Source organism: Drosophila gunungcola (assembly GCF_025200985.1).
Source record: "Drosophila gunungcola strain Sukarami chromosome 3L unlocalized genomic scaffold, Dgunungcola_SK_2 000003F, whole genome shotgun sequence".
NCBI classification, from domain to species: domain Eukaryota; kingdom Metazoa; phylum Arthropoda; class Insecta; order Diptera; family Drosophilidae; genus Drosophila; species Drosophila gunungcola.
Genome location: NW_026453179.1, coordinates 6,470,882 through 6,498,002, shown reverse-complemented (window position 1 = coordinate 6,498,002; position 27,121 = coordinate 6,470,882). Strand labels below are relative to the sequence as shown.

At 36.0% G+C, this 27,121-nt stretch overlaps 1 protein-coding gene and 1 pseudogene across 1 annotated transcript; both read right to left on the bottom strand.

Annotated features, from left to right (window-relative positions):
* Positions 1 to 82: 82 nt before the first annotated feature.
* Positions 83 to 25,785, bottom strand: LOC128258571 (transcription factor mef2A-like; annotated as a pseudogene).
* A 321-nt stretch (positions 25,786 to 26,106) lies between these two features.
* On the bottom strand, positions 26,107 to 26,839 carry LOC128258573 (signal transducer and activator of transcription A-like). Its single transcript, XM_052990264.1, has one exon. The coding sequence runs from the start codon at positions 26,495 to 26,497 to the stop codon at positions 26,153 to 26,155; it is 345 nt and encodes a 114-aa protein (XP_052846224.1). The 5' UTR covers positions 26,498 to 26,839; the 3' UTR covers positions 26,107 to 26,152.
* Positions 26,840 to 27,121: the final 282 nt, after the last annotated feature.

Here is a 27,121-nt window from a genome sequence, read left to right as displayed (position 1 = left end):
ATTGACTTCCAGGTCATTTGACGTTAAACAACAAGTTATCTGTGCTGGTTTATAATATAAATTACTTTTATTTATTTATAAATACTGAAAAACTTAGGACAAATGAAATTTACATGTTGTTAACATAGAAATGCGCGCTTGGTCCTTAAAAAAATAAAATGATAACATATAGATTAAACATTATACACTCTTTAAAAGTGATCAACTTAAAACTGAGCGGAGGCACTAGAGAAAAACAAAACTGAGAAACTGCGGGGATATACAAAATTAAATAAAGGCTTTCGACCTGTTCTCAAAACCATTTTCGAGGAGCTCCTTTAAAAGTCTAGCAGCAGATTAATAATATCTTTTCAGTGTGGCTTTGAACCTAAGATATCCACCTGTCTAGACCCACAAAACAGCAGCTGCATCTTCGTTTGATAGAGTGGAGAAGCGCTGATAGCGATTCGCATTACGAAATGTTTTCGATGGCGATTGACTGGTGGAAATCTGAGCTTGAGTCTGGACTTGAATTTGAGTATGGGTTTGCATTGGCAATCCCACCATATTCAAGCCCGATTTCAGTGTGGAGTTTCTGCTGTCCGAGGACATGGAAGGGCGTCTCTGGTTGCCATTCATCAGGGTGGAGCTCAAAGGCAAGCCCACGTCAGTGAAAGGAGCTAATCGAACTGAAGCCACTCTCATCCTCGGTGCTGGAACCGCTCTGCTTGTTGCTGCTGGTGGGTTTTATGTTACTATTGCTGATGGCTGCGTTGCTGGCGGTGGTTGTCGTATTGTTGTGGTTATTGTTGCTCTGGCTCTCCTCATCCGTTTCCACTTTCGAGGAAGAGGATGCCGTCGAGGAGATGGTGGAATGCACGGAACTGTCGGTGGAGCTGCGCAGCGAGAGCCTCGAGTCCCTCATGTTGTTGGCCCGCAGAAAGATCAGTTCCGCATTGGATTTGGCAGCCGGCGATGGTGCCTCCAGTGTGGCATTCATGATGCTGGTGGAATTGTGCAATGGCGGCGTCAGCAGCTGTCATCACCGAACTGGTTTTTCCCTTGCACTAGACGATGATTTCCCGAAGGCAGCGATGAAATGGAGGCCAGCGAGTGACGCTGGCTGCGTGAGATCCGGCTGTTGCTCCGAGGTGTGCAACAAATTTCTGATGGTCCTGGCCAAACGGAAAGCCTCTTGATTAAGCTTCTCCTCGGAAGCCTCCGCTGAAGATAAACGCGCCTTGCAGCCTCCACCGCCTCCGGATTTCTTCGGCGAACGACGCCTATTTTGGGGAAAAAATAGGTTGATAAGATATCATGCAATTTGTAAATTACCAAAAGTACTAACAGTATTCAAACTATACCATTTTTAAATGGTTTTATGCATAAACAAAAGTATAACTTTATAACTTTGTTCAACATATATTCATTTGATAAATAAATTTGAAAATATATATACATTAGGTGTTAATTTGAATCTGTTTTTTTTAGTCTTTTTGTAAGTAATTTATATTATTATTATTACCATGTAAAATCCTTAAAAGCATTATAGCTTCCAGCTGGTGCAATCGTCTCGTAATTATGCTCCTCATTCATGGCATGCATTGACTTATTCAATATCAAATTGGTACTGCTCCGGGCGCGCAGATATGAAGCGGATCCGGCACTTGAGGCGTCATCATCCCGGGGGTCACTTTGCAGCGAAGTGTTGCCCACTCCGTGGACATGATGCAAGCTTTTGGAGCGGGCGATCTGCTCCCCATTGCGATGGGTTTGCTGCAGTTGTTGCTGAAGCTGGTAGCGCTCAAAGAAGCGGGCCACTTCCTCCATCACCGCTCGATACATCTCGCAATTAGTTTCGGTCTAGAATTCAGTATTAAAAAATTAATTTAAATTAAATTAACCGTATGAAACTTAGCCGAATGAAACGTAGATAACATTAATCAGTTTTCACTAATAATAATATAATTGAAATACATATATCATTGATAAGCAAATACACATTATTGACTGTAGAACGAATTTTAAGCGTTTTTTAACTCGTCTTTTAAAAGACACGCTTGTTTGGTTAAGTGAAAGAGGCAATAATGTCGGACAATATAAGCAAGCAAATTATGGATAATTCTAATTGGTATTTTCCATTATTATAATACAGTTTTCTTCTTGTACCTTTGAACAAATATATGAAATAGTATTTAAAAACATGCATTGACAGTAAGAATTCAATTTGTGTACATACACGGTTAGTCTTTAATTTCTAGAAGTGCTTTTCATGAGAGTGATCTTTCTTTATGATTAAGACATTAACTTGATAACGATTGACAGAGTTTAGGTATAAAAGGGCTGGCACTAACTAAGCACAACATTCACTTTCTCAGTTCGCTTTCACTGGATTAAATCATAAATCAACAAAAACTAAAAAAACCTGACACTTTAAAGCATAAATAAATCCGTAACAAAGGTAGAATCAGTTTACAAATTAATCGGCGGTCTCCCGAGAAACCATTGAACAAATCGAATTATTTTATTTAATATGTAACTTCAAAGAGATTTTTGTTGTGCTATATTTTATTTTCGTCTATTAATTAACTTATTCACCCTTCTTTGTTTAAAACCTGTTCAACTCTCTTAACTATTTTTTATTTTTCACAAGAACACTCTCTATGGTGATTAAACAAACGAGTTATAAGCATATATCGTGCACGCTTAAAATGTTTTTAACGTTAGCTTTATTGAAAACCAATAGAAAATTGTATAGATGAACCCACAGACATTCAATCGATATGCAACTGGCCAACTCATCTCGCCTTTCCCCGTAAACCTTTATATGTTTGCCCCAATGTGCCAGGTCATTGCTTTGACACTTTGATAATGCATTTGAACCGATGACTTTAATTTATTATTTATGTTAATTGTAAATGATTTTGCTTGGCAGCAAACATTTGTGGAGCAGCGCCATCGGCATCATCATCAGCCTATAAAAACTTTCACTTGATTTGTTATCTCGCCTCTTACTCTGCGCATTTCTCTACCTCTTTTGTGCTGTGGGTCTGTGGGCCATTCCAGCATCTTTGGCCAAGTGGCAAAGTGGGGAATGTCGCCTTTCGGTTAACTTCTGTGAGCCAAATTGTCTAATTATCAAATGCCATTCGAGTTGGAGGCGCTTGCCAAATTGGCAGAGACCTCAAAAAGGCGTTAAGATTGCCGATTGCCTATTGCCATCACCTGGCACACGCCCACCTCCCCGGCCATTTGAAAATTGGCCAAAACGGGTGGGTTTATCTATCTGCTGGATTTCGTGGGGGGCTTCACACGATGCCAAAATAGTTGGTGTCTGGCTGATTATGTAAGTGGCCGCTGCAGTTTGTTGCTTTTGCTATTGCTGTTGCTGTTGCTATTGCAACGCTTGGAAATTGTTGCTAATTTTTCTTTGGACGTTTTTCCGTTTTCGGAGTTTTCCTACTGCGTGTTAGCAAGACGTTTTCATTCGAATTACGAATTGTTTTCGTGTGTCTGAGATTTATTTGAAATTATGTGGAAATTGTTTGGCCGCTGCTGCTTCTGTATTTGATTTCGATTTTGTTATGGTTTGTTTAATTTCATTAATGCCCAAAGTGTTTCAGCCATCAAGCAATTGGAGCTGTGAGGATTCAGATTCGCTTGGCCTGGCAACAGCTTCCCATTCGATGCGTTTCCTGGCTGCACCGGTTTACTCAGTTGGGGATCTCACGGGTGCATAAATTAAATGCAGTCTCCTCCCATCGACTTGCATCGACTCAATCAATCAATCTATCAATCAATCTCTCTCGCCAGGGTCCCACCCACGCCCGCTTAGTTTTTCTTTTCAATTATAATGGCAAAAAGTTTTTCCACGCGGTTTTTTCCTGCCTTCTAACCCAGTTTGCCGTTCGCCAAACAAGAAACGCATCAAACTGTAGAAAATATTTTTTTTCTTATAATTTTTCTGGTTGCTTTGTTTTCTTTTGCAATTTTCCAAGGCGGAGACCGTCGGCTTTCCAAGTCAACTTCATTGGGGCTCATTTAAAGCGGATTAAATCGAAATGAAAGCGTAAATATTTTCGCTCTTTCAGCGGCATGCGTTGGGTGATTATGCGTTCGTTGCATAGAATCGAATCGCATCGAATTGAAAGTGTTCGTGGGGAGAAACTGACCATGGGTGAAGCGTGAACGCTGAAGGTCATCTTCATGGTTTTGAGTTCAAAGTTGGATTCGGTCAATTGGGAGCAGGCTCAGCTTAGTGAACTGGTCTAATTTGTTCTGGAAAATCACACAAATCTTGGGAAAACTAATCTTGAAAGTGATAGAAAAATAGTCTTGATTGGAGAAAAATGTAAAACTCTTCGTGTTTATAACTGATTTATAAATTATTTAATAGACTATAATATGTATATACTGACCAGTCTTGGTCAAGGAATATTTTTATAGCTATTTTGGTTAATTCTGTATTGTTCTCATAACCTCTTGTAACCTTCCTATTCCTCAAGAAAAACAGCATACCTATAATTTGTAAATTCTTCGCAGCTGGTTTGCCTCGCAGTACCTCCAGAAATTCCTGTTCAAGAATTTTTCTCAATGCCCAAGACATTTCATTGATGGCCAACTTATTATTACACACCAATAAAGATACCAATTAGAATTGTTTGATTCAATCTTGCGCTTCTCACTTTTACGGTGAAGTTTCAGAAGGCAGAAACCCGTCAGCTCCATTAGATACCTTTTGTGAGGAAGTATAAAATTAATGCAGCTGTTGTCTAAAGGAAATGGTCAAAAGACAATGAAAGACACGATGGCCAAAGACCAGAACAAAGCAAAGTATATAGAAGAGCCCGGCCGACCACACTGCGAGTCTATAATTAAGCGTCTGAGAAGAATTCTGCCGCCTAATAGCGATGGGGCAAGACATTTGCCCCTAACTGAGGAGGATTTATAGAGAAAGGAAATGCCTTTATTGATGCACAAAAAAAGTAATACTTAAAAAAATAATAATAAAAAAAATCAGTGATACTTTGTAAATTGTAGTTTGCGTATCTTTGGTTTGAAACTAATTATAGTACTGACCTAATCTGAAATATGTTGTTCTCAAAATCTGATGACTCAAAAGAAATGTGAAGTATACATTATTTGGTTTATTGTACTGAATACTTATTATTACAATTTGTGTATTCAAGAGATTATCATTTTAGTTTAATTTTTTTTTAATAATATTAAATGGTTAAAATTTAATTTTATAAGTATAATAGGTATAAGCTTCGTAGTTCGAATAAAATAAAATTTAACTTTCAGTGTAAAAGAGCTCAGTCTAACAAGCGACCCCTTCTGGTTACGGAATCGTACCTCACATCGCTTACATTTCCATTTCCATTCCGATTCGAGTAAATTAAGCGTGAGAACTATTTAAATAAAAAATGCTAGAGACAGGAAAACAGGTTGATCCAAGGAGGGCAACAAAAGTCGGTAGCCAAAGCAGATCTTGATTGAGATGGGGTTTCGGTGTGGGGATGTCGGGTTGACTTGGCACTTAACATAGTTTCCTCCAGCCAAGAACACAATGTACAAGTCACGTTTGTGTCTTGAGTCTTTTGTTTGGTTACGGATTTAGTAGCATGCCTTTCGCCGGCTCATTTACTCACCTGTTTCAATTGCCAATGCAATGTATCCACCTGATTCTGCAATATGACAGCCTCGACATTTAGTTGGTGTTGTTGCTGGTGGTGCTGATGGTGCTGTTGTTGCTGCTGGTGGTGCTGATGTGGCTGCAATTGCTGTGGCAAGTCATAGATGTGGCTCTGGATGTGGTGGCTGGGTGCGGCCAAGATGTTGGCATCCTGCAAATGTTGTCACAAATAAATACACATATGGATAACTTAAAAGAAAAAAATGCCTGAAAAATGCGCGTTAAATTAGCTGAGCAAAAATGAAAATTGCAATTTGAAAAATGTTGTCAAAGTGTTGGACAACCACCCAGTGGCTGGTTCGCTTTTAATGCGAAATCACGCACAAAAACCACCAAAAGCGGAAAGGCTCAGATGAGCAGCTTTAACACTAGGCAACCCATCCAAAGTTGTACAATTAATTAGAGAAAATGATTTATACAATACCCCATCCTTTGTATTTATTTTTTACGTTACTCTACACGCTGCTTGGCACTAAATTTCTGGTATACTTAACATTTTCCACATTTATTAAGGCTGTGGATACGAGGTAGCTGGTCAAGCGCATAACCCGTTTGTCTCTTACCAACCATGTTTTCATATTACTTTGTTTTTATTTTTGCCTATTTTTATGTTCACGGTTTACTTTTTCTTTTATAACATCATTTTTTCAAAGACTTTGACCCACAACTCGAAAAAATAAACGGGGGAAAAAAAAAAGAAGCATACTGTGAAAAATGGAGAAAAGTTAAAAAAAAAATCAGAAGAACTAGATAACATACGGTATAGAATCTCCTTTACACTACAGTTAGAAAAAGGTCTAGTTTAACAATTGAGCTACAACTTTTTAAAAAGAATCATTATACGAAAGTAATAGTCAACAGTTAATTGAAAAACTTTCAAGATATTTTATCTAACGAGGTCTGAAAGCAATTTAATATAAATTTCATTAAAATACATTTTTCTCAAAATATATAGACGCGTTTCAAATTCCAGTTTAGATATCTATATTTTGTAATTCGGTAGTAAAATTAGGCAACTAAGGTAAATAAAAGAAAGCCCGAAAACGACAATTACTCTGGGAGTTGCCACATAAATCATTTGATGTCCGACCTCCAGTATTTGGACCAACTAATGATGTAATCTCTTTTAGCCCACTTTCCACGCCCACGCTCACGCCCATTGCCCAAAAGACAAATTACCGAAAAGGCACAGTCAAAAAGTATTATGAATTTTCATCAAATTTGATTGCAAATGTTTGTTTTCGTTGTTGTTGCCGCAATGTAAATTATCATTTGCGGTTTTCCAAACTGCCACGCCCACACACCGCCCCTTCGATCGCTGCGGGGAAACCAAAAAATGTGGTCAGCGCAAAACTCAATTTGGTGCAATTTTACGCTTGTTAATTAATGCATTTGCAGCTTTTTTTTACTGCTTCGTTTTTGGCTTTGATTTATTGATTATAGACATACGGCCCCAACAAGATTTGGCTGGGGAGATGAAGAGATTTAGTTGCCCAAAGGCCGAAATAGGAAATTAATAATTGTTTATAAACCGCTTAAAGCGTGCGCTTTAGCAATATTCATGCCATTTATTTAAAATATAATATCTATAATTATGGTCTAATAACCATAAAGCATATAATTTGTAGACTATTTATTTTGCAAGCTATTGAGTAAAAATTTTGTTCCGGAAAGCAAATATTAAAGGAAGATACTTATTTTGAACAATGTTATATTAACTCTTTGCCGAAAACCTAAGTGGCCGCCTCCATTAATCCGTTCTCAGATTTGTGCAACTACAAGTCACATATTAGCATATGGGAATATTCCCAGGAATTAAGAACAACTTCTTCCTCCATTTTAATGCCGGAATTACTTTTCAATTATTTTTAATGAATTTTCATTAGGTTTTAATTAAAAATATCTTTGGACAAGCGAAACGAGCTAATTTCCATGGCAATCTTAACGGAAAACCAATTACGTTAAGGTATACAGTGCATACAGGAATCCACTTCTCAAGTAATCAGTCCTCAACTTTGGTTCCAGACTTGTGCAGATATAATTGGATTCCTGTGAAGTTATCTCCCACATTCTCGACTTGAACTAATTTGCATAAGGTGAAGTTCTCAACCCTAACAATCTAATTAAAATGCGCGTTACAATTCACAGGCAAATAACAAGAAGTTGTAAAAGAAATAGTGAGGAACGTGGGGAAGAAGAAATATGTAAATATATAGTGAGAGGGAGGCAATATAACCTCGTTTCAGAGTCGAGACTTTGGCATCCAAAATTTTTTTTCTTCCTTTGTTGGCAACAAACAAAATGTCAATTTAAAATGCAATTGCCACCCTCCAGTTACATGTGTACCTACATCTTTAAATGAATGTATACAAAACTGAAAAATATGTACTTATATATATATATATATATATATATTTATATATATAAGTGCTCTAAATATAAATTCAGTGATTCTCATAAAAGTTGATAAATTAATTGTGGAAAAAAGTATTTTGTATTTTTTGATAATTTAATAAATTCATAATAAAGCCAAAAATTTATAAAATTGGTCTAAAAAATTTATAAAATATAAAAGTATTGAGTATGGGCTATTTCATATGAAATAATTTGTTTTAGCCCAAGTTGATTCTTTGTTTCTTGGCAAATATTTATAAATACTTTTGATCTAAGCAAAATACATGGTGTTTAAGTGATTTCCACGACGTTGCTGTTCAAATATACTTTCATAGTTATAAATATTTTAAGCAAATGATTAACGTTAGTTAGTATTTTAAGTTTAGTAAGTATTTTCATACACCATTTTTTTATACATATACATACATATATACATATTTTATTTTCTCTACAAATATTTACACTGCATTTTCAAAACGCATTGTATGCTGTAATGGGATCACATTTCCACCATTCTTTGCCCCCGAGCTCATCAAAGTGCTATTTATATGTAGTGAAATATAACCGGCACAGAAAGCAGAAGAAATCTGCATTTCAAATGGGTATCAACAGCAAAAGCAACAAACAATTGCATGCTCCAGTAATCTGCAATTGGAGGAGAATTTGGCGGCCGAAGGGAGTTAGCAACAAGTGTGCTCAAAGGGTTTCCACACACACGAGAGAGATGGGGATAGTAATTCTGACAGAGAGAGAAAATGGCCAATTCCCAGGCCTCGCCGTGAAACTCTTAGCTCGTCTCCATTACCAACTCGCTGTCGTTGTTATTTAAATTGTTTTGCGCTAGAACCGATGCAGCGATGCAGCATGTTGAAGGGGGCGGTGCAGTGCGGCATGTGTGGGTGTGGCAAATGGGGGAAAAGGGTCAAATAGCAGTTTACGCTTCGCTGGCGAGTTCACCACAATCTCGAACAGATCTGACTCGGTTTATTTAGTGTGCTATGCGAACACAAAAACATTTCGGACTAAATAACTATACATATTGGTGCACAATGAAGCTGCATCAATTAATGTGTTGTAACAGGAAGTGCAAAATGAGAGGGTTTCATATGACTAGACAGGAAGGCACACAGGAAGAATGGGAAAACAACGATTTATTCAAAAAGCATTGTTAACTTCTTTATAAAATATATATTTTCCCTTTTTATACGTTATAAGTTTTTAAATTTTTAATTTAACATCTTTATTTTATTAATCGATAGACTAGAAATGTGGCTAACAATCTTTGTAAAAAATTATACTTTTAATTAAATATAGATTTTATATATAAATGAATTTAAATGTTTATTGACCACATAGAATGCCTTACAATTTAACGGAAAAAACTCAAAAATATCAACTACAGTTTTTTTTTTAACTTTTCTATCCCTTTAAATACCCATCTCACTTTACAAAGGTTTAAACTTCTTTTAACTTCCCAAACAACTGACTAACTCTAGCTTCGCTTCCAAGGATACAAACAGCTGACCAAAAAAAAATCATGCCCAAATTGCTAACCAACTAATTGCCAGCAAATAATGTTATTCATCCCCAGACCAAAACTCTGACTAATTCGATTAAGGGCTAAAGATTTTGCATTATTTCCCTTTTAGCCATGCTTGCCACACTTTTGGCTTTAAATTCAGCCTCGCCTTTGTATAATTTTCAAGGCAAACAGACAGAAAGTGCAAAGGAATGGCAAATGAAAATGAAAAGAAAAATGAGCTTGAAAATATTATGCCATTACAATGAGATGAAGCTGTAGCCGTTATGAGTGGGTGGAAATTAAGCGGAGAAGGTCTGCAGATTGCATAGATTTGCTCAGCAATTTGTAAGCTGCTGCATCTGGCCAGCCCTGAATGGAATTCAACTCTGGATTTAGCTTTATCACAAGCTATATGGATAATTGTCATTATGGTAATTGCTGAAAAGATCTGCGTTTGGCACGACTTTCTCACATGACAAAACCAAACACAAAACAATGACAAACTTGAATTGCTTTTTGCTGGTTGCTTTGGCAATCCAAAAGATTCGCTGATTGCTGTTTATTATTACACTGGCTTTTGCCAAGGAATTTCTGCGCATTTCTGTCGCAGGTTTTACTTTGTTTTCCGTTTTCATTTTCATTTTGTCATTTGCACGGAAATTGGGTTAATTTCAAAACAACATTTTGGTCGAACCGACTTCCTCGCACTCGCACTCAAAACATTTGAATGTTGCGTGACGTGTGCCCTCAGCTGGAACTATTTTCGATCAAAAAAGCAGCTCCGAAGTTGCCAATGATTGGCCTGAAGATGGAGACGGAGACGTGGATATCTGTCAACGGGTTTGACCTTCATTAGGACCAAGTTTGGCTGATTACCTGCCATGTGTCAGTGTCTATCACAGTCCAACTCCTCCCCCTACACAAGCAAAAATCGGAAAAGTATGTCAGGCAAAGTTGCCTTAAAACCTTGTACATTTTATTCTATATTATTAATACTATTGTAAATTATTAATTTTGTGAACCATTTTATTTTTAATTAAAACTAAACTATTGTTATATGGATTTTAATTTATTGGGTATGAAATTTTTTTTAATAAAATAATACTTACTTTAAATATAATACCTTTGACTACAGTGTTAGACCCTTCGGTTTAGAAATTAAACAAAAAAGTATAAAGTATTTATTTTGCAATACTTTCTGAAGTTTATTTTTAAGTCATACTTATTAAAATTAAATTTTCAGTTTCATAGGTTTATTTAAGTAAGTTGTATAACTTAGTTTTAGTTGTTCTTAAAAATGAGAACAAAACAAAGTTAATTATTATTTTTTGATTATAAAAAAAATATATACATTTTGAAAAACAAAGTAAATCGATTTTTTTCCAGTGCAGAGGTGTTGTCTCTTCCCGCTTTTAAATGTATGAAAGTATTTCAACTATTCCCCGCCAATTGCATTGACAGTGAACCACAGCCAGCAATCAGCGACACTCGACGACCGACGGACTGACTTGGCTTTTGTTTACTTGTTGTGTAAGCTGATTTGGTTTAACCGATTCGCGGTGGGCGAGGGGTTGGTGGGTGGATAAATGTGTTTTAAATGGCCCTCTAATGGGGCTCGAACGCAGCCCTTTGTTGTGTTTCCTCATTGTCTCTCTGGGCACAGAATCACCACCTCCTGGTTTTACCTTTTTCAATCTTCCACCTTCCCCCATTTGTGTGTGGGCGTTGGCCGACACGCCCCCTTTTGTTTGCCGTCCTTTACGCATAATCTATTTCAATTGTCTGACTTCCCAATGTTTTTTGGGGCCAGTCAGTGTCAATTTCTATAGTTGGTGGTGTACAAATTGAAAACGAGTAAAGAACAAATTAATGAAATTTATTTTATATTTAACATAAAACATACATTGTTTTCGCCAATGCTTAATGTGTTTAAATAAATTTATTTATTAAAGAGGAATAATGATGTATTGATAGCAAAATAGACCTTAATTGACACAAAAAAAGTCTGAAATTCATATTAAATTGTTTATCGTAATTTACCAGAATTATACAAATACTTAATGACAACAAATTTAAGCTGCTGCGGAACTTTTTGTTGTTCGAATTGTAATATAATTATTTAACATCGATTAAATGAGAAAAAAAAAAGAAATATTTTTGATTGATAATAAACTTTGATTGAGACACAGAAAGTTTATCCAACTGTCAGCCACACAAATATATATCTTTGTGAAGTTTGTACCTCTGTCAATCTGTCAATCCATAATGCCGTCCATCCGCTTGTTTCTGTCTGTCAATCTGAATCCGTAATTTTGTCTCCGCCGAACCACCAACCATTTTCGATAAACTCCGTAAGTTTGGCCCTTAACTTTTACCGACAATCTGTATATATTTACACGAGTCCAACTGCTGATTTTTTTATTTTTCCACCTGCCCGTGTCAATTGTAAATGAATAAACTTTATGGTACAAAAATAATCATGTTAAAATTCCACATACTGAGTAGTTAAAGTGGTAAAATGTTAAATTATTTTGCTAAATTTGCGTTATTATACACTTTTGAACAGTTATTTAACATTTTTAGTATAATTTACTTGCGATTATTCAACCACACCTGTTAATGTTTAACATTATTTATTTATTTTCGTACTTCTTTTTGTCAATCAGTTTTCAATTCAATTTTTGGCAGCTATTGTTACAATTTTTAAGCTCTTGAGGTAATTTCTTTGCTTTATTCAAAAACTGTTTCAATTGGCTTGCGGCAAAAAGTTGCAGTCACTTATACAGAATTCAAGAGGTTGAGCTATATTTTTTTAAGCGAATTCGTTTCGCTCCCTAGGGCAAACACTTGAGAAATGTTTTTTCAGAGTTACTTTCAGAGTTTCCTTATTTTTTGCGCTTCGAGAATGTTTCTTGCAAATCACGCAAATGGATTGATTACGCCCCTTCGCCGTTCGTTCTAATGAAGCGAAAAAAAATAATAACCCCAGAGAACTCAATTGAATTAATGGGGAATTTTGTGTTCCCTCGTGGCTGTGAAGCCTTTTCTTCACGCCTGAGATTCGTTCAGATTCGAACTGCTTTCTGACGGTTGATGGCTGGCCATTCGAATTGGGTACACGAAATTTAATTTTCCGAGTTGATTGAGTGCGAAAACGTTTTTCCAGTCAGGCTTCGTTCCAACTCTTTTTCACAGGGAGTTGTGTGTTCACCTCTCACCGTGGGCCGAAGACTTGTTTTTCGCAGTATATATGTATATGTTATTTAACATTATTCCATAAGCCATTGGCCTTCGGTGACCAGGCAAGAGAGGTAGTATACAAAAAACAAAGAGGAAAAGGTGGAAGGGGCAGAACGGAAATGCAAAGCGACAGGCAAAGTGCGCAAAGAGCGGAACTGGAAAATTGTGTTTGCCTATTGACGGATGGTTTGGGCCAGGCCTGAACAGAACACGCCAGAATAGTTCTATCCATCTACCTGTTTTATCAGTTGGGGAGGGGTGGATAATTGCATTCTCTTCCTCATTGAAGTTTGCCCTCCACTGCCGACTCATGTAACGAAGCCTTGGCTACAAATATTGAAAAACTTGGCAGTACTTTAAGTTTTTAATTTCACTTTTATGGAAAAAGTGTTTTTTTTTTTACACTTGCAATTAATAAATACAAAGCTTTTTATTTAAGAATGTGAAATAAAATATTTCGATACTGAATTAGACCCGAGGTGTATTTTGTTTAAATTAAATGTGTTACACTTTAATTTTTAAGTATAGAAAAATTTTGTTTTAAATTTAAATGAAATCTACAATTTTTCTATCTTACCTTTTTCACCATATACAATATTCGTGTTCAGCTAATGGTAAGATTATTTAGAATTGATTTAGGGACTTAAAGGATTTTCTAATCTACCTACATTTACTGTAACATTTTCTCGCTCCATTAGCTTCTATTTTTATTGTCTTCCTTCGCCCGCTTTCAGTTTTATTTGTGGAGCTTTGTGTTCTCATCAATTTAATTCACTCAGTGCCGAGAGTTAACAGTTAAACGCATTCGCACGACCGCTCCTTAGGTTGTAGGCTCAAGACCCCGTATCCCCCCGTTAAACCCCCTTTATTAGCCACTTTGGCTGGCACGTTCTTTTTAATTTTCTGATAACTACAAATAGGTTCGACACTCGTGCAGCAAATTTTACCGCTGCTTTGGAAGAATGAAGGTTTTCGGGGGGATTGTGGGGCCTTGAGAGGCAAAGGGGACTAGGGTCTGAACACCCTCTGCATACATGATGAGCCGAACGGAGGTTTCAGCATGATTTCTTCTTGACTTCGATTCTGGCGTAATTTTTTTTTCTGGCTGAAGAATGATTTTATTTATGCGCCGCTTGTGGCTGAATCATAATTCAGTGTGTGTGTGCAGGGTAACATCAATTTGGCGGTTGCCACAGGAGCTATATGTCGGGTTGCTCAACGCATCGCAGCTCCTCTCAAATGCAATTTAATTGGGACCACTTCGGCGGGCAAGCTCAATGCCCAAGCAAACTCCACTCATTCATTCTCTTTTCCACTGTTTGCCGAGCTAATGTCAAGGATTTCTTGAAAGCAAGTTGCCTTCAAGGCCACTCGGATTGCTGGTGGGTGGATAAAAATGGGGGTGGTGCTGGCAGGTGAGACACTTTAGTGCCCCAACACGCCTCAAGTATCTGCTATTTAATTTTACGATATTACCCTGCCTTTATTTTATTTTTTTCGTTTTTTGCATAATTCTCAGCGTGCGCTTAAAGTTTCAGTTCACGTCGCCGAGCGACCACAGCGAACTTCAACGTTTTTACATTATTTATCATGCACGCGATTCCATGTGAGCATCTCAACCAATTCATTACGTATATATATTTTTTTTGGTTTTATGTCTTTCGGCAAACTCTTTTTGGTTGTTTGTGTTTGGCCGAAATCACTTTTTGGTGTGCGGCTTTTTTGGCAAAAAGTTCAACGAACTGAATACAAAAGTATATCAAAGTTCATCAAGAGGTGAGAAAAGTGATTTGAAGGAATTATAATCCAAGTGAAACATATGAATTCTATTATGACATATAAGGAGGATTATATAATGGCTTATTAAAATTTCCCTTTTAGCAAAATCGTGTGAGTTAAGCAAGCAATATATTAAATTAATTAAAAATATTCTTTCGCAATGTTTTTACATTTACATGTGTTTAAGTATTATTGAGTGTGAAAAAAAAGGGCTATTATACTGTTATCTTTTGCATTAATAGCATTATAGCCAATTTTTTATAAAAAAATTTATAAAACAATGAACACAATATAATACAAGTTTTAAATTATATTATAAAAGTATTATTATTTTGCTCACCCCAAACATCCACTTTATTTTCATAAAATATAATTTCCATAAAACTATTTCAAACATTTTTATTCAAAAGCTTCCTATAACAGTTAAATAAAAAATCGCAAGTATCGGAGTTGATATAAAATTTTTTTAAAAGCTTTGGATTTAAGTTTCATAATTAAGACCGTTAAAACTCTAAAAAACTCCTCGTTTCCCTAAAAATTTGCTCATTAAAATTAAATCCAAATAAGAAAACATCTAGTTATTTTCTCATATCTCAGCTAACATCCAGTCTCTTACTAATTAAAATCCGTTAAAAAATCCAATCAACACAAGATCACCACAAGATCTAAAACACTTAGGATCTCTCCGCAATTATAGATCAACTGCCTTGCCACTATGAACACACCTTTTATAACTGCACAGCACTCCCTAATCCACTGCCAAACGCTGATTGTCCAACCAAAAAAAAAAGGTTTAAATAAAATAGCTAAGGAAATCCAAGAAATATTATGCACAAAAGAGCCGGCATGAAAAGAGTAAAACGAAAATTACATAATAATTCTTTTTTTATGAGTCTGTCCATTCGTTTGCCTTAGCCAACTTGCAAAATATATTTTTAAAGTGTGTGTTTAAGCAACTTCATTGCCCTGTCTCTGTCTAACAACATGTGTCCGTCTCTCTCGGACGGCTTTTTTTATGGTTGAAAAATTGGGACAACAATTTGCACGCTCTCGGCAGCAACAACAAATAGCATTTCAAATATGTTTTTTTTTATTCTAACGGAAGTCGAGTGTTGTTGGCATTTGTTGGTGGTACTTTTTGCCATTTTCGAGGTTTGGGCGCCGCTGATGACCCATGCTAATTGGCTAATTGCGTTTAATTGCCTCTTCACATATATTCAGCTGGGAGTCGGGAATTCGTTTGTTAACTATAATATTTTTCAACTTTAATGTGTCCAGAGTGAGATGGCTCATTAGCGTTTTAATTTTGGCCAGCAAAAATGCCAGCAAAGCGAAAGAACATTTATGAAAATTTAAATCTGAGTGGAAAAACAGGAAAGTGAGATGCAGAATCGTTGTGGAAAATTCATGTGAGATTTATTTTTAGGTAGAATCTGAGTTAAACAAATTTAAATGAACTTAAAGGCAAGAGAAATTGAAAATATTTATATTATTTTTTTAATTTCTATTTTTAAGTTAATGTGTAAACGTGACATAATAATTGAGTAACATAATGCTAATAGAAAATATAGTTTATATATATACAACATGAATCATATTATATGTTATTTTGAATTAAACTAAAAACAAGCATAAAAAAAATGTATTTCCCATTTAAAGTACCGATAGACTTTATTTTAACAATAAGCAAAACTATTTTTTTAAAATGAAATTTGTACACTAAATAAATAAACCAACTGTAGATACTTGTTTATTTATTTACTTGTCATTTATTTTAACACTACAAGTGCCATAAATTCCGCTCGAATTCCAATCTGAACTAGAACTTAAAATGGCCATGGAGAAAGTCTGGCCGTAAACACTATATGCGAGATACTCGGCGCTTGCAACTCAATTCATGAGATACTTTTCAGCCTGACTAGCAGAGTAGATACAGACACAGAAACAGAAACAGTAGCGGCAATTAAAATATTGTGCATGGCAACTGAAAACCAAGAGATTTATGAGCAACCGAAAGGGACGGTAAAAGGGTATACAATATACCCAGAGTAATGCAAAACTAAATTTAAAGAGCTCTTTCCCTTCCGCCTGTGAATGCGTGTAATTTATGTCACAGCCAAAAAAAGATTAATTGCGAACCGAAGTGGGGAAATAGAGCTATAAATGTAGCTGGCGAAATGTGATACGGAATGATTAATTTGATAGGCCCTAGAGCAGTGCAAAAAGCAGCATCCAGCTGAGCTCTGTCTTGTTTATTAGTTTGCGTACCAGTATCTTGTGGATACAAACGTGGTGTGTTGGCACTCATGTTGTTGCTGATGCTGCTAATGCTGCCGATGTTGCTGCTGCTCGGACTAGTGCAACACGTTGCATGTCAATGGCCATAATTAAGCATGCGAAAACGAAGCAAATGAAAACAATGCGGGCAGACCCCACAAACCCCTTATACGCCTCTCTACACCGAAAAAAAAATATTCCTACAAAGGTGGATATACTCCTCTAGCTTGAAATCTATTTAAATTAATGTTAAAACTACTAAGTACGTTTCTATACATAACGTTTATTTTTCCTTAAATCCTCTCTTTTAACAAAACGGATAGTACACAATATGTTTTTATTTAATTTGTTGTTTTTATGTTATTCTTTAATAATATGGTTCAAGCATAAGTGAACAATATAAATTAATATGGATACAACGATAGGTCCTATTTTAAAAGAAGTAACATATTGTAAGCCTTTTTTCTAAGACTTGTTTATTTGTTAATAAGTAATAAATAAAACATGAAAAATTCACATCCAAATTTATAAGCTTAACAGAACCAAAATTAAATCGTATATATATTTTAAAAAATTTGGGTTTATATTTTAATAATATACGAACCTTGTTAATTTAGAGTTAAGGATAAAATTAAGTCAAAAACTATTTTTAGTAATGTTAAAAAGTGCACAAAGTTTCTATCTCTATTTCTAGTATTTTTGCTGCGCTATTGCCAGTTTTCCATGAATTTTGGTGGCAGCTCTGTTGGCCATTTTCATTAATGGTCTGGCTGCATTGCGGGGCGCAGTTGCCTCCCCCTTTTTACCCCACCTCTTGTGGTCCCCTATTCCCATTCCATTGTCTTGCGGCTTGCATTGTTTTGGCTGCATTTTGATTTGAGCCACAGCATCCACAGATATGCCTTCGCTTTTTCTCTGCTTTTCCATTGCATTTTCCCTCCTCGACACCCCGGGGCTATCATTATTTCAATGCTCATTGCTCGCTCTCCTTCTATTTGCGCCATTCTTTCTCCCTCTGTTGCATTTTGTTGTGTTTGTGCAGTCAAAGAATTTGCAACCTCGAGTCGAGATCTTTTTCCTCTGTCACTTGGGGCGTCATTTCCATAGACCACCGCCCACTCAGCCGAAAACCACCCTCTATTATTGCCCCATGACCTTTATAAGCTGCGCTGTTGACCTTATTTGTTGTAGCTATTTGTTAGGCCCTGCTTTAAGTGAAGCTGAAACTGAACAGCTTAAGCCCTGAAATTATTTTCGAGTATTTGGCAAATAAGAGGTTGATGGATTTTCTGGAGGGCAAATAAGAAAAAATTGGGAGCAGCAGCAACTCATATAAGAAATTTAAATATTTACGCTTTACTGCCTTTTTCCTTTTCCTTTTAGAAACTTATTTTTCACACGCTGTCTTAAGTTTATGTCCCACAGAACTCAACCCTTTTCAACAAAATTTCACATTTTCCCACAAAATCTTTCTTCTCCGACCCTCATTTCTTCTCTTTTTCAGCTTGTTTAAAATACGTTTTAGTCTAAACGCTGTTAATTTAGTTGTTACGCTTCAGACGCAACCAAACAAAAAATCAAAATCTAGATAAAAAAATCATTTTTATAAGGAAAAGTTATTTGAGCAAAAAGAAAAAGAGTTTCACCAAGTAGAAATGGAAAATGCACTGGGGGAAAATAGGGAGTTCCTGCTTTGATTGCGTCTTCAACTTGACATGTGTATGCTACATGTAATGCGAGAATTCAACAAATGAAGACAAAGAGCAAAACAACAAGAAGAAGCGGCAATTGTTGCTGTTGTCGAGGCTAGAATTTATTATTTCCGCCAGCTTTAAAAACTTCCCATTTTTTCTGTTCGAAAAGTTGACAAGCATACGGAAAGGTAAAAGGGGAAAACTAGGGAGATATTCAACAGGTACGCATGCGCAACGTATACGTCATGTGCAACAGTAAAACTTTTACAGCAAAACCCATGTTTTACACACAAGTTATAACAAAATAAAACCTCTGGTTTAAAAAAGTTAAAAATATAAAAAAGGGTGATTTTTCAGTTAAAGAAGATTAACAACTATTATTGCCTCTAGTAAATAAAAAAAAATAGCTCTGTTCATTACTTGCAACTAAGCTTCGAAATAAAATGTGATTTATTCTTTAGAGGTTTAAGTTAAAGAAGCTGTACTGTAGTTGTTGCCGATCGCTGAGGGTGTTTGCTGGAGGGGAACGCAGACAAACGCAGCGAAACGCGTTCACCGCGGGTCCAGCTTTTTTCGTGGATGTTTTACTTTAATTTCGGTTTTACCCTGTTTTTACTATTGTTGTTGTTTTGTTATCGGCGCAATTCCGCCTTTTGAAATTTGCTGCTCTGTTGAGCTTTTTTTTTGTTTTTTTTTTGTTTTGCGGCCGTTTTTGTTGTTATTGTTTTACACTTGATGAACTCACTATGAGCCATCGCTAAAAGTGCAGAAAGGCAGACAGAAAAGGAGAGAACTTGTCTCTCCGACTTATATTTTATAGTATAGTCATGGTCTGGCAGATCCACGCTAGCACACACTTTGTTTTTTAACAAGTCTGCTTATTGCTTTTAGAGCCCAGTGCAATAGAACTTCGATGTTCTTTATATTTATTAAATAAATTTAAGGCAAATTACTTGAATATTTACCTTTTGGTATCACAGGAAAATAAGACAAAAAACTTTCAGATTTACCATTCGTTTCCTTTTCTTAGATATAAACATTCAATCTAAATATTTATTTTTCCCAAAAATCGAAACCAAATTAATTTAAAGACCCTGTTTACGCTGAGCAGCGCGAAAATGCCAGAGCAAAATTATGGAAAAATCCATAAAGTGGGCGCATGCCAAATAGAACTGCGAAAATGTTCCCTAGAATAAATTATGTTGGCATTTGATTAATTGAGTTAATAAAGAACAAAATAAACTTTGTGCGGGAATCTCTCTTTAAATTTCGATTTGTTTTGTAGGGCTTTAAATAGGATCTCCTACTCTTAAATGTTCCACGATTTTTCCAGCAGTTTTATGGCTACTTAGTCGAAGCACTTGAATCTGGCTCTCGTATATGAAGCAATTTTTCAATTAGCAGAGCTAATTGTGCTTTACTTTATTTACTTTTTGCACTTTCGAGCCATTTAAGTGATTGTCCAAAACGCAAATAAAAGTTGACCAAAAAAAAGTGGAAAGCACACTTTGCTTAAACCAGTCCTAGGCAAGCTCAAACTATTTCCATGTGTCAATCCAAAAGCGAAGAAAAGAGAGGGGAAAAGCGGTGAGATGACCAAATATTATGGCCAAATAGTTTCCGGCTTGGGAAAATGCCTAATGAGACTGCGGCGATGAAAGACGATTTCACGATCAGGCCAAAATGCAAAATGCCCCAGACCAGCTCACTCTGTCAGTCAGTCAGTCAGTCAATCAGTCAGTCAATCAAGAGACTTGCCAAATGGAAATACTTGGCCAAGTAGAGATTTTAGCCACAGAGAGCTGGGTACCGGCCAAATTGGAATGCCAATGCAGACACGAAGCTCCTTTTAAAATATTTCCCAAATTGTCTTGACAGTTGCGATTGTTACGGTTATTTAATCTCAAAAAAGAAACAGAAAGAAAATAAATTGTTATGATTTCTTCAGCATCGCTTCTTCGCCTATATGCATTTCATTCATTGCACTTAGACGGCTGTATGAATAAAACATTCAAGCCAAGTTAACCTATTTCTGCATTCATCTTCTCTTCTGTGTGCTTTTATTTCATTTGGGCTTTTTTCCATGCAATTTTCGCACGAGTTGGCCGGGCTATAAATAAATATCACACTTGTCGAGGAAACTCTCTCTCGGTCTTCCTGCGCTCACGATTTATGTGGGAGCTATCCCGGGGATATCGGGGGCTATGTGGACTGGTGGGGCAATCGACTCCCAAATGCGTTGTGTGGCCAGCGCCAAATGCACCAAATCAACAGACACATTCATTTTCTTCCTTGGCTCGGACACACACTTTTTTTTAAATGGAGGTCCATCAGTCTTAGCCCTAAAGTTACTCGCTAAAAGTTTTTTATGGCATCGTCTGAAGTTTAATGGACCCTTTTTATACTGCAAAAGTTTTTTTTTTTGTTTTTTGGGCTTTTTTTTTAAATAATTATCTCTTACTTGATATCTGTATATCTATTGCAAGTTACATTATCAAAAAAACAATTATATCGGATGCCGATAGTTACGAGCAGATGGAATGAAATTGTGGCCGAATGGCCGAGAGCACTTTTTCCGTATTCCTAAATTTCCCAATTTGAGGAAGCTACTAGCTACTAGCAATGATGCGGTGATGAGGCCTGGGATTTCGAATGAAGTGCCATAAGAAATTTGGTGTTTGATTTTTCGTTTTTACTCAGGAGAAATGGATAAAGATGCAGATTTATATGGGTATCATTTTAAATTGGAACATGTGAAAAGAAATTTGCATTTATTTAAGGAGCTTATGGTAAGTCAATGAACTTTGAAATAAATGTGTTTTAGTTAGGAATTTCAAATAAGGAAATTCTTAGCAGTGCCTCAATACATATTTGGACTTCTTTAAAATTAGCCTAAGCCTGAACTTTTTGGCTGCTTTATTTCTCAATCATTAATATATGTTCCCACTGTATTTAGCAAACTTTTTATGTGCTGAACATAACTTTTTTTGACCCAAATCCATTATAAATAAAATAAGCTAAATCAGCTTATATTTCTTTACCTTATTGAATACTTTTGTCACACAGAATATTAAACTCAGCGATTTTTTACGCTTCGTCTCAATCTTAGTGGCTTGAAATATGATCCCTTATTATGCTCTGAAATTACCTTCAATTACCCTAAACGTCAATTAGCGAAGAAAAAAACTACAGTGTAATACTCCTACTTTTGTCATGGTCTTATAACTGACATAATAAAGACATTTCAGCATATGACAATCTTTAGTTAAACGCACCGAAAGTCAAGAGATAGTGATGTATGAACAAAAGGAGGGAGTAGCCTAAAATCAAGGTTGTGGAATACCATATTTAGTGTAGTTAGGAATTTAAATTGAAGAAGTTGTCATGCCATTAATAATTATTCATGAAAAGTAGAATACAAGCAATTAAGAGTGATAATAAATTTGATTAAAAATTAATTTACAAAATACGAAAAATTAAGATGTTTAAGGCAGAAAATAAAAATATTTTATAAATTTTTGTTTAACCTATGATTTCAATGGAAAATTTGTACGATTTTGATTTGTTGTTAGATATATTTGAACTGTGAGACATACAACAAGTTGTTATTTAGCTTTGTTAATTTCTTAGTATTAGTTTTAATTAAGAAAAAGTTGCACTCCTGCCGATAGTTAGTTACCGTAACTTGACCAAACTTCCATGGGTGAATGTTAATGTCAGATGGATTAGATAATATCCCCCGTAAGGTCAACGTAATTTGACTTCTATTCACGCCTGCCAGCGATGGCCATTGTAGTTGGTAAGTCAGCTGTCAACGAATGCGGTTTGTTGTTTTTTTTTTCTTATTTTACCGCCAGTCAATTGAAAGTGAAAACCCGATGCAATGAACTCTTCGCGGGAGGATGAAACTGTGGAGCATGCAACTCCTACAACACAAGTTGCAAGTTGCAGTCAATAGGGAAAGCAGCAGCTGCGTTAGAAAAATTCAAATTATGCGACAACGGAGCCATTCAAGTGTGGCCAAGAGGCCACAACAACAAAACCGGCAACAATATCAAGTGACAATCATAAAGAAAGAAGAAAGACAACAAAAAAAAGTAGTAAAATAAAAATAATAAGCTTTGCTGCTACTTTTTCTCATTACGTTTTATCGGCAGCTATTAAAGCCGCAAAATCTTGGCGACATTTCGTAATGAGGCTTGGAAAGGGGGCTTTAGACATATCAAATTGCCAGTGGCTTTGCATGCCCAAGACAAAAGGCCATAAACTTGTTGATTGTCAGTTGGCATGGCTGCCAATTCCAAAACGAAATTTGGATATACCTCCCCCTTTGACTGGGAAATCGCCACCCAAAGCCCAACCATTAAATCGTGGCCTGACCTTTGCAATCAGTCGATTTCGATTCGAACGCCCTAATGAACGCTCTTGGTCCGACAAACATAAACATATAGAAGTGGAAAAACAACGCACAATAATTGTACAGCTAATTACAGTTTAGGCCAAGACCTTGTTAGCTTTTCTTTAAACAAAAGTTTTGCTTTCGATGTTTACGCTTGAGTTTTCAGCGGAATCGGTGGGTGATTATGGCATATTTGCTTGAGAACGAATTCAGGAAATATTGTGATTGTTCGATAAGGTCAGAGGTGGAGGGTGCTGATGGCTGATGACGGCAGAGGCCTTCAAATTGAAGGAAGTGAAACTTGGCTTTGGGAAAATTTTAAGGGTAAAGGAAATATAAGGAATTTCATATAATTACACGGGAATGTATCGAAACAATTAAGCGACAAATTAATGTATCAAAGAAAAGGGAAAGCCGTTAATATAACAAGTTTTTGGTTTAATCTATAATTTTTTTTCTTTTAAAAGAATCTCATAAAAATAAATGTTTTGAGTTTGTCAAATTTATATTAAATATTCAGAAACGCGTTGTAATTAAATATATGATTTATACCAAGAAATCGATTGATGATAATACGTTTATAGGATTATTTTAAATCTGACGCTTAAGATTTATATGCATTCATAGTGGATTTGAAGATTGGGAAATTTGTTGAAATTTCATAATAAAATGTAATAGCGTTCCTCAAAAAAACGTGTGATATTCCCAGAAAATATGAATTCTTTTGCGGCTTTAAATCGCGTTTTTTTTTGCAGGTGTTTTAATTGTAAGAATAAAGTCCTCAAATATTAGAAAACTGAAAAAAATGTTGTTTTCATAAATGTACACAAACTCTCCAGCAGAGTAACCCTAATAAAACTTTCAATTCAGCTTGATGACCGCTGCTGAACTCCTTGAGACACTCAATAAATGTTACATATACCCCCTTCCAACCACTTACACCTCCCCAACTCTCCCCCTTATCACCCTTATCAATGCCAAATTAAGTATGCTCTCCAATCTCAGCCCACACACGAACAACAAACGATTCGAGCACTTTTCGCACATAAATCAAGTTGACCTTAAAAAATCAGCGAAACAAAAAAACTTTGTCATAACATGGCCAGCAACAAAAAAACTGCAAGACGCAAAAGGAGGAGAAGAGTTTTTGGGAGGAGAAAGGAGTGGGGAGGCTGTCAAGGCTACGTGACAAACAACAAGGTGACATAAATATCCAGTTGTTCCAAAAAGGAAATTACATTTTTTTTCTTTTTTTGCCAAGGCAACATAACAAAGTGCGAGGAGATGGACATTTGGATAAGAGTAAGAGAGAAAACGGAGACATGTTCCAAGCAATGAAAACATAAAGTGATACAGTGGACACTCGAATAGAATAACTGAAGTTCCTTCCTTTAAAATATCAAGACCTATTTTTGGAATTTAAGTATAAGAAATTTACCGGCATCAACCTAGAAAGTTTATCACATGGAAACTTCTTTTGCTATTGATACCATATATTATATATATATATATAAATATATATATATGTATGTTCTCTAATTATTGTGATATTTTTTTAAGTTTACTGATCAAGGTTTTGCTTATTACACAATAGTAGGCTTTAATAATATGGAATGTTAAAATGTTTAGATTTTACGTATTTTCTATTAATTAAAGCATAATTAAGTTTTTCTTTAACAACAGCCAGAATCTAAGGCTGTTGTTAAAGAAAAAAATAATTTATTGACAAAACATGATTATCTGAATTTTACAACTAGTTTTCAGAATACATTTAAACACCTGGAAGACGATCTTTCGTTTCGATTGCAATTAATTTAAATTTGTGAGCGGAGAAAAGCCCAAAACTTTTATAAAATCCTTCGGCTCATCATTTAAAACTTAAAAAATATTTACGGTTCGGTATATTTCTAGGTAATTAAGAAACTCCTGGAAAAACAAGGAGTTCCCTCTTAAAGTAGTGTTCACTGTACTAACCTGCTGGTGTGCTGGCTGGTGAGTCGGTTGCATTGGCCAGACGAGATTGGGATTCCTGGCGGATTGTGGATGTTGAGGGGGGTGTGGCGGGGGATGGTTGGGTGGCGGCGGCGGCGGGGAGAGCAGCTGATTAGCGGCGCGAAAGAGTTTCATATTGGCGGTGTGACGTCGTGCTGGAAGAGCAGGGGGCGGGGTGGCGCAGGGTGAATCCTGTTCTCTGTCTCTTTCTAGCGATTCCTGATTCTCCAGTTGTTGTTGTTGCTGTTGTTGCTTGGCCTCGTTTGTCGGCGGCTTCTTGGGCAATGTCAAGGAATTGTTGTTGCTACCGTTCCCATTGTTGTTGTTATTCAGCGAAAGCGAACGCGCAAAAGAACTTTTGAAATAGCGACACGGCATCTGGAAATCAAAGTCAAGATCCGTTGCCTGCTGCATATTTGCTGTTGTTTTTTGCATATCTATTGCCCAAATAGGAATTTTTTTATTTATACTTATGTTATATGCGTAGTACCTATTTTTTTATTTTCCTTTTCGGTCTGTTTTAAATTAGCATTGTTGATGTTTTCTTCTCTTTTTTTCCTTGTGGATTATTGCATTTTTTCACGCATAAGCTCACTTTCACACACTCACACTCAAATCAATTGGTTTTTGACACCCGAGCTATTTTTTCCAGTACAATTTAATAGAAATTCATTGGAAATCAATTTCAATTTCTGCGATTTATTTGCGCGCGCGTACAAACCAAATTTCATAAAAAGGCGCAGCGATTTTACCTTGCGACCGAACTGTTGAGCTTTTTTCCGGAGAATGAGAAAAAATTCAATATACAACCGGTGGGAAAGAAGAAACAGAGAGAGCAAAGTAACCAAGACAACAGAGTCCAAACCAAAAAATGTATTGCTTCTTAACATAGCAGTGATCATTTTCAGCACACACACAAAAGTAGGCTATAGATTTCATGTAAAATAAATAATACATAACATTTGTCAAAAAAAAATTGAAAAATAATTTTTTGGATTGGGAAGCAATTTCAAAGAATTAAAAACAAATGATATTTAAACAGAACCCTTTTACCATGAAATGTAATTTATAAATGTCGGGCTGTTAACCCTTTTAATTAATAAACAAATTATAAAATTCAACATTTTACAATGTATAAAATACATCGGTAGATAAAAATTGTTTATAGGTGGCTCTGCCCTTCAAGCTGAGCTGAGCAGCTGATTAGCGGCGCGAAAGAGTTTCATATTGGCGGTGTGACGTCGTGCTGGAAGAGCAGGGGGCGGGGTGGCGCAGGGTGAATCCTGTTCTCTGTCTCTTTCTAGCGATTCCTGATTCTCCAGTTGTTGTTGTTGCTGTTGTTGCTTGGCCTCGTTTGTCGGCGGCTTCTTGGGCAATGTCAAGGAATTGTTGTTGCTACCGTTCCCATTGTTGTTGTTATTCAGCGAAAGCGAACGCGCAAAAGAACTTTTGAAATAGCGACACGGCATCTGGAAATCAAAGTCAAGATCCGTTGCCTGCTGCATATTTGCTGTTGTTTTTTGCATATCTATTGCCCAAATAGGAATTTTTTTATTTATACTTATGTTATATGCGTAGTACCTATTTTTTTATTTTCCTTTTCGGTCTGTTTTAAATTAGCATTGTTGATGTTTTTCTTCTCTTTTTTTCCTTGTGGATTATTGCATTTTTTCACGCATAAGCTCACTTTCACACACTCACACTCAAATCAATTGGTTTTTGACACCCGAGCTATTTTTTCCAGTACAATTTAATAGAAATTCATTGGAAATCAATTTCAATTTCTGCGATTTATTTGCGCGCGCGTACAAACCAATTTCATAAAAAGGCGCAGCGATTTTACCTTGCGACCGAACTGTTGAGCTTTTTTCCGGAGAATGAGAAAAAATTCAATATACAACCGGTGGGAAAGAAGAAACAGAGAGAGCAAAGTAACCAAGACAACAGAGTCCAAACCAAAAAATGTATTGCTTCTTAACATAGCAGTGATCATTTTCAGCACACACACAAAAGTAGGCTATAGATTTCATGTAAAATAAATAATACATAACATTTGTCAAAAAAAAATTGAAAAATAATTTGTTGGATTGGGAAGCAATTTCAAAGAATTAAAAACAAATGATATTTAAACAGAACCCTTTTACCATGAA

Coding starts and splice junctions, on each gene's coding strand:
- LOC128258573 (XM_052990264.1), bottom strand. CDS start 26,497: ATGCAAAAAACAACAGCAAATATGCAGCAGGCAACGGATCTTGACTTT.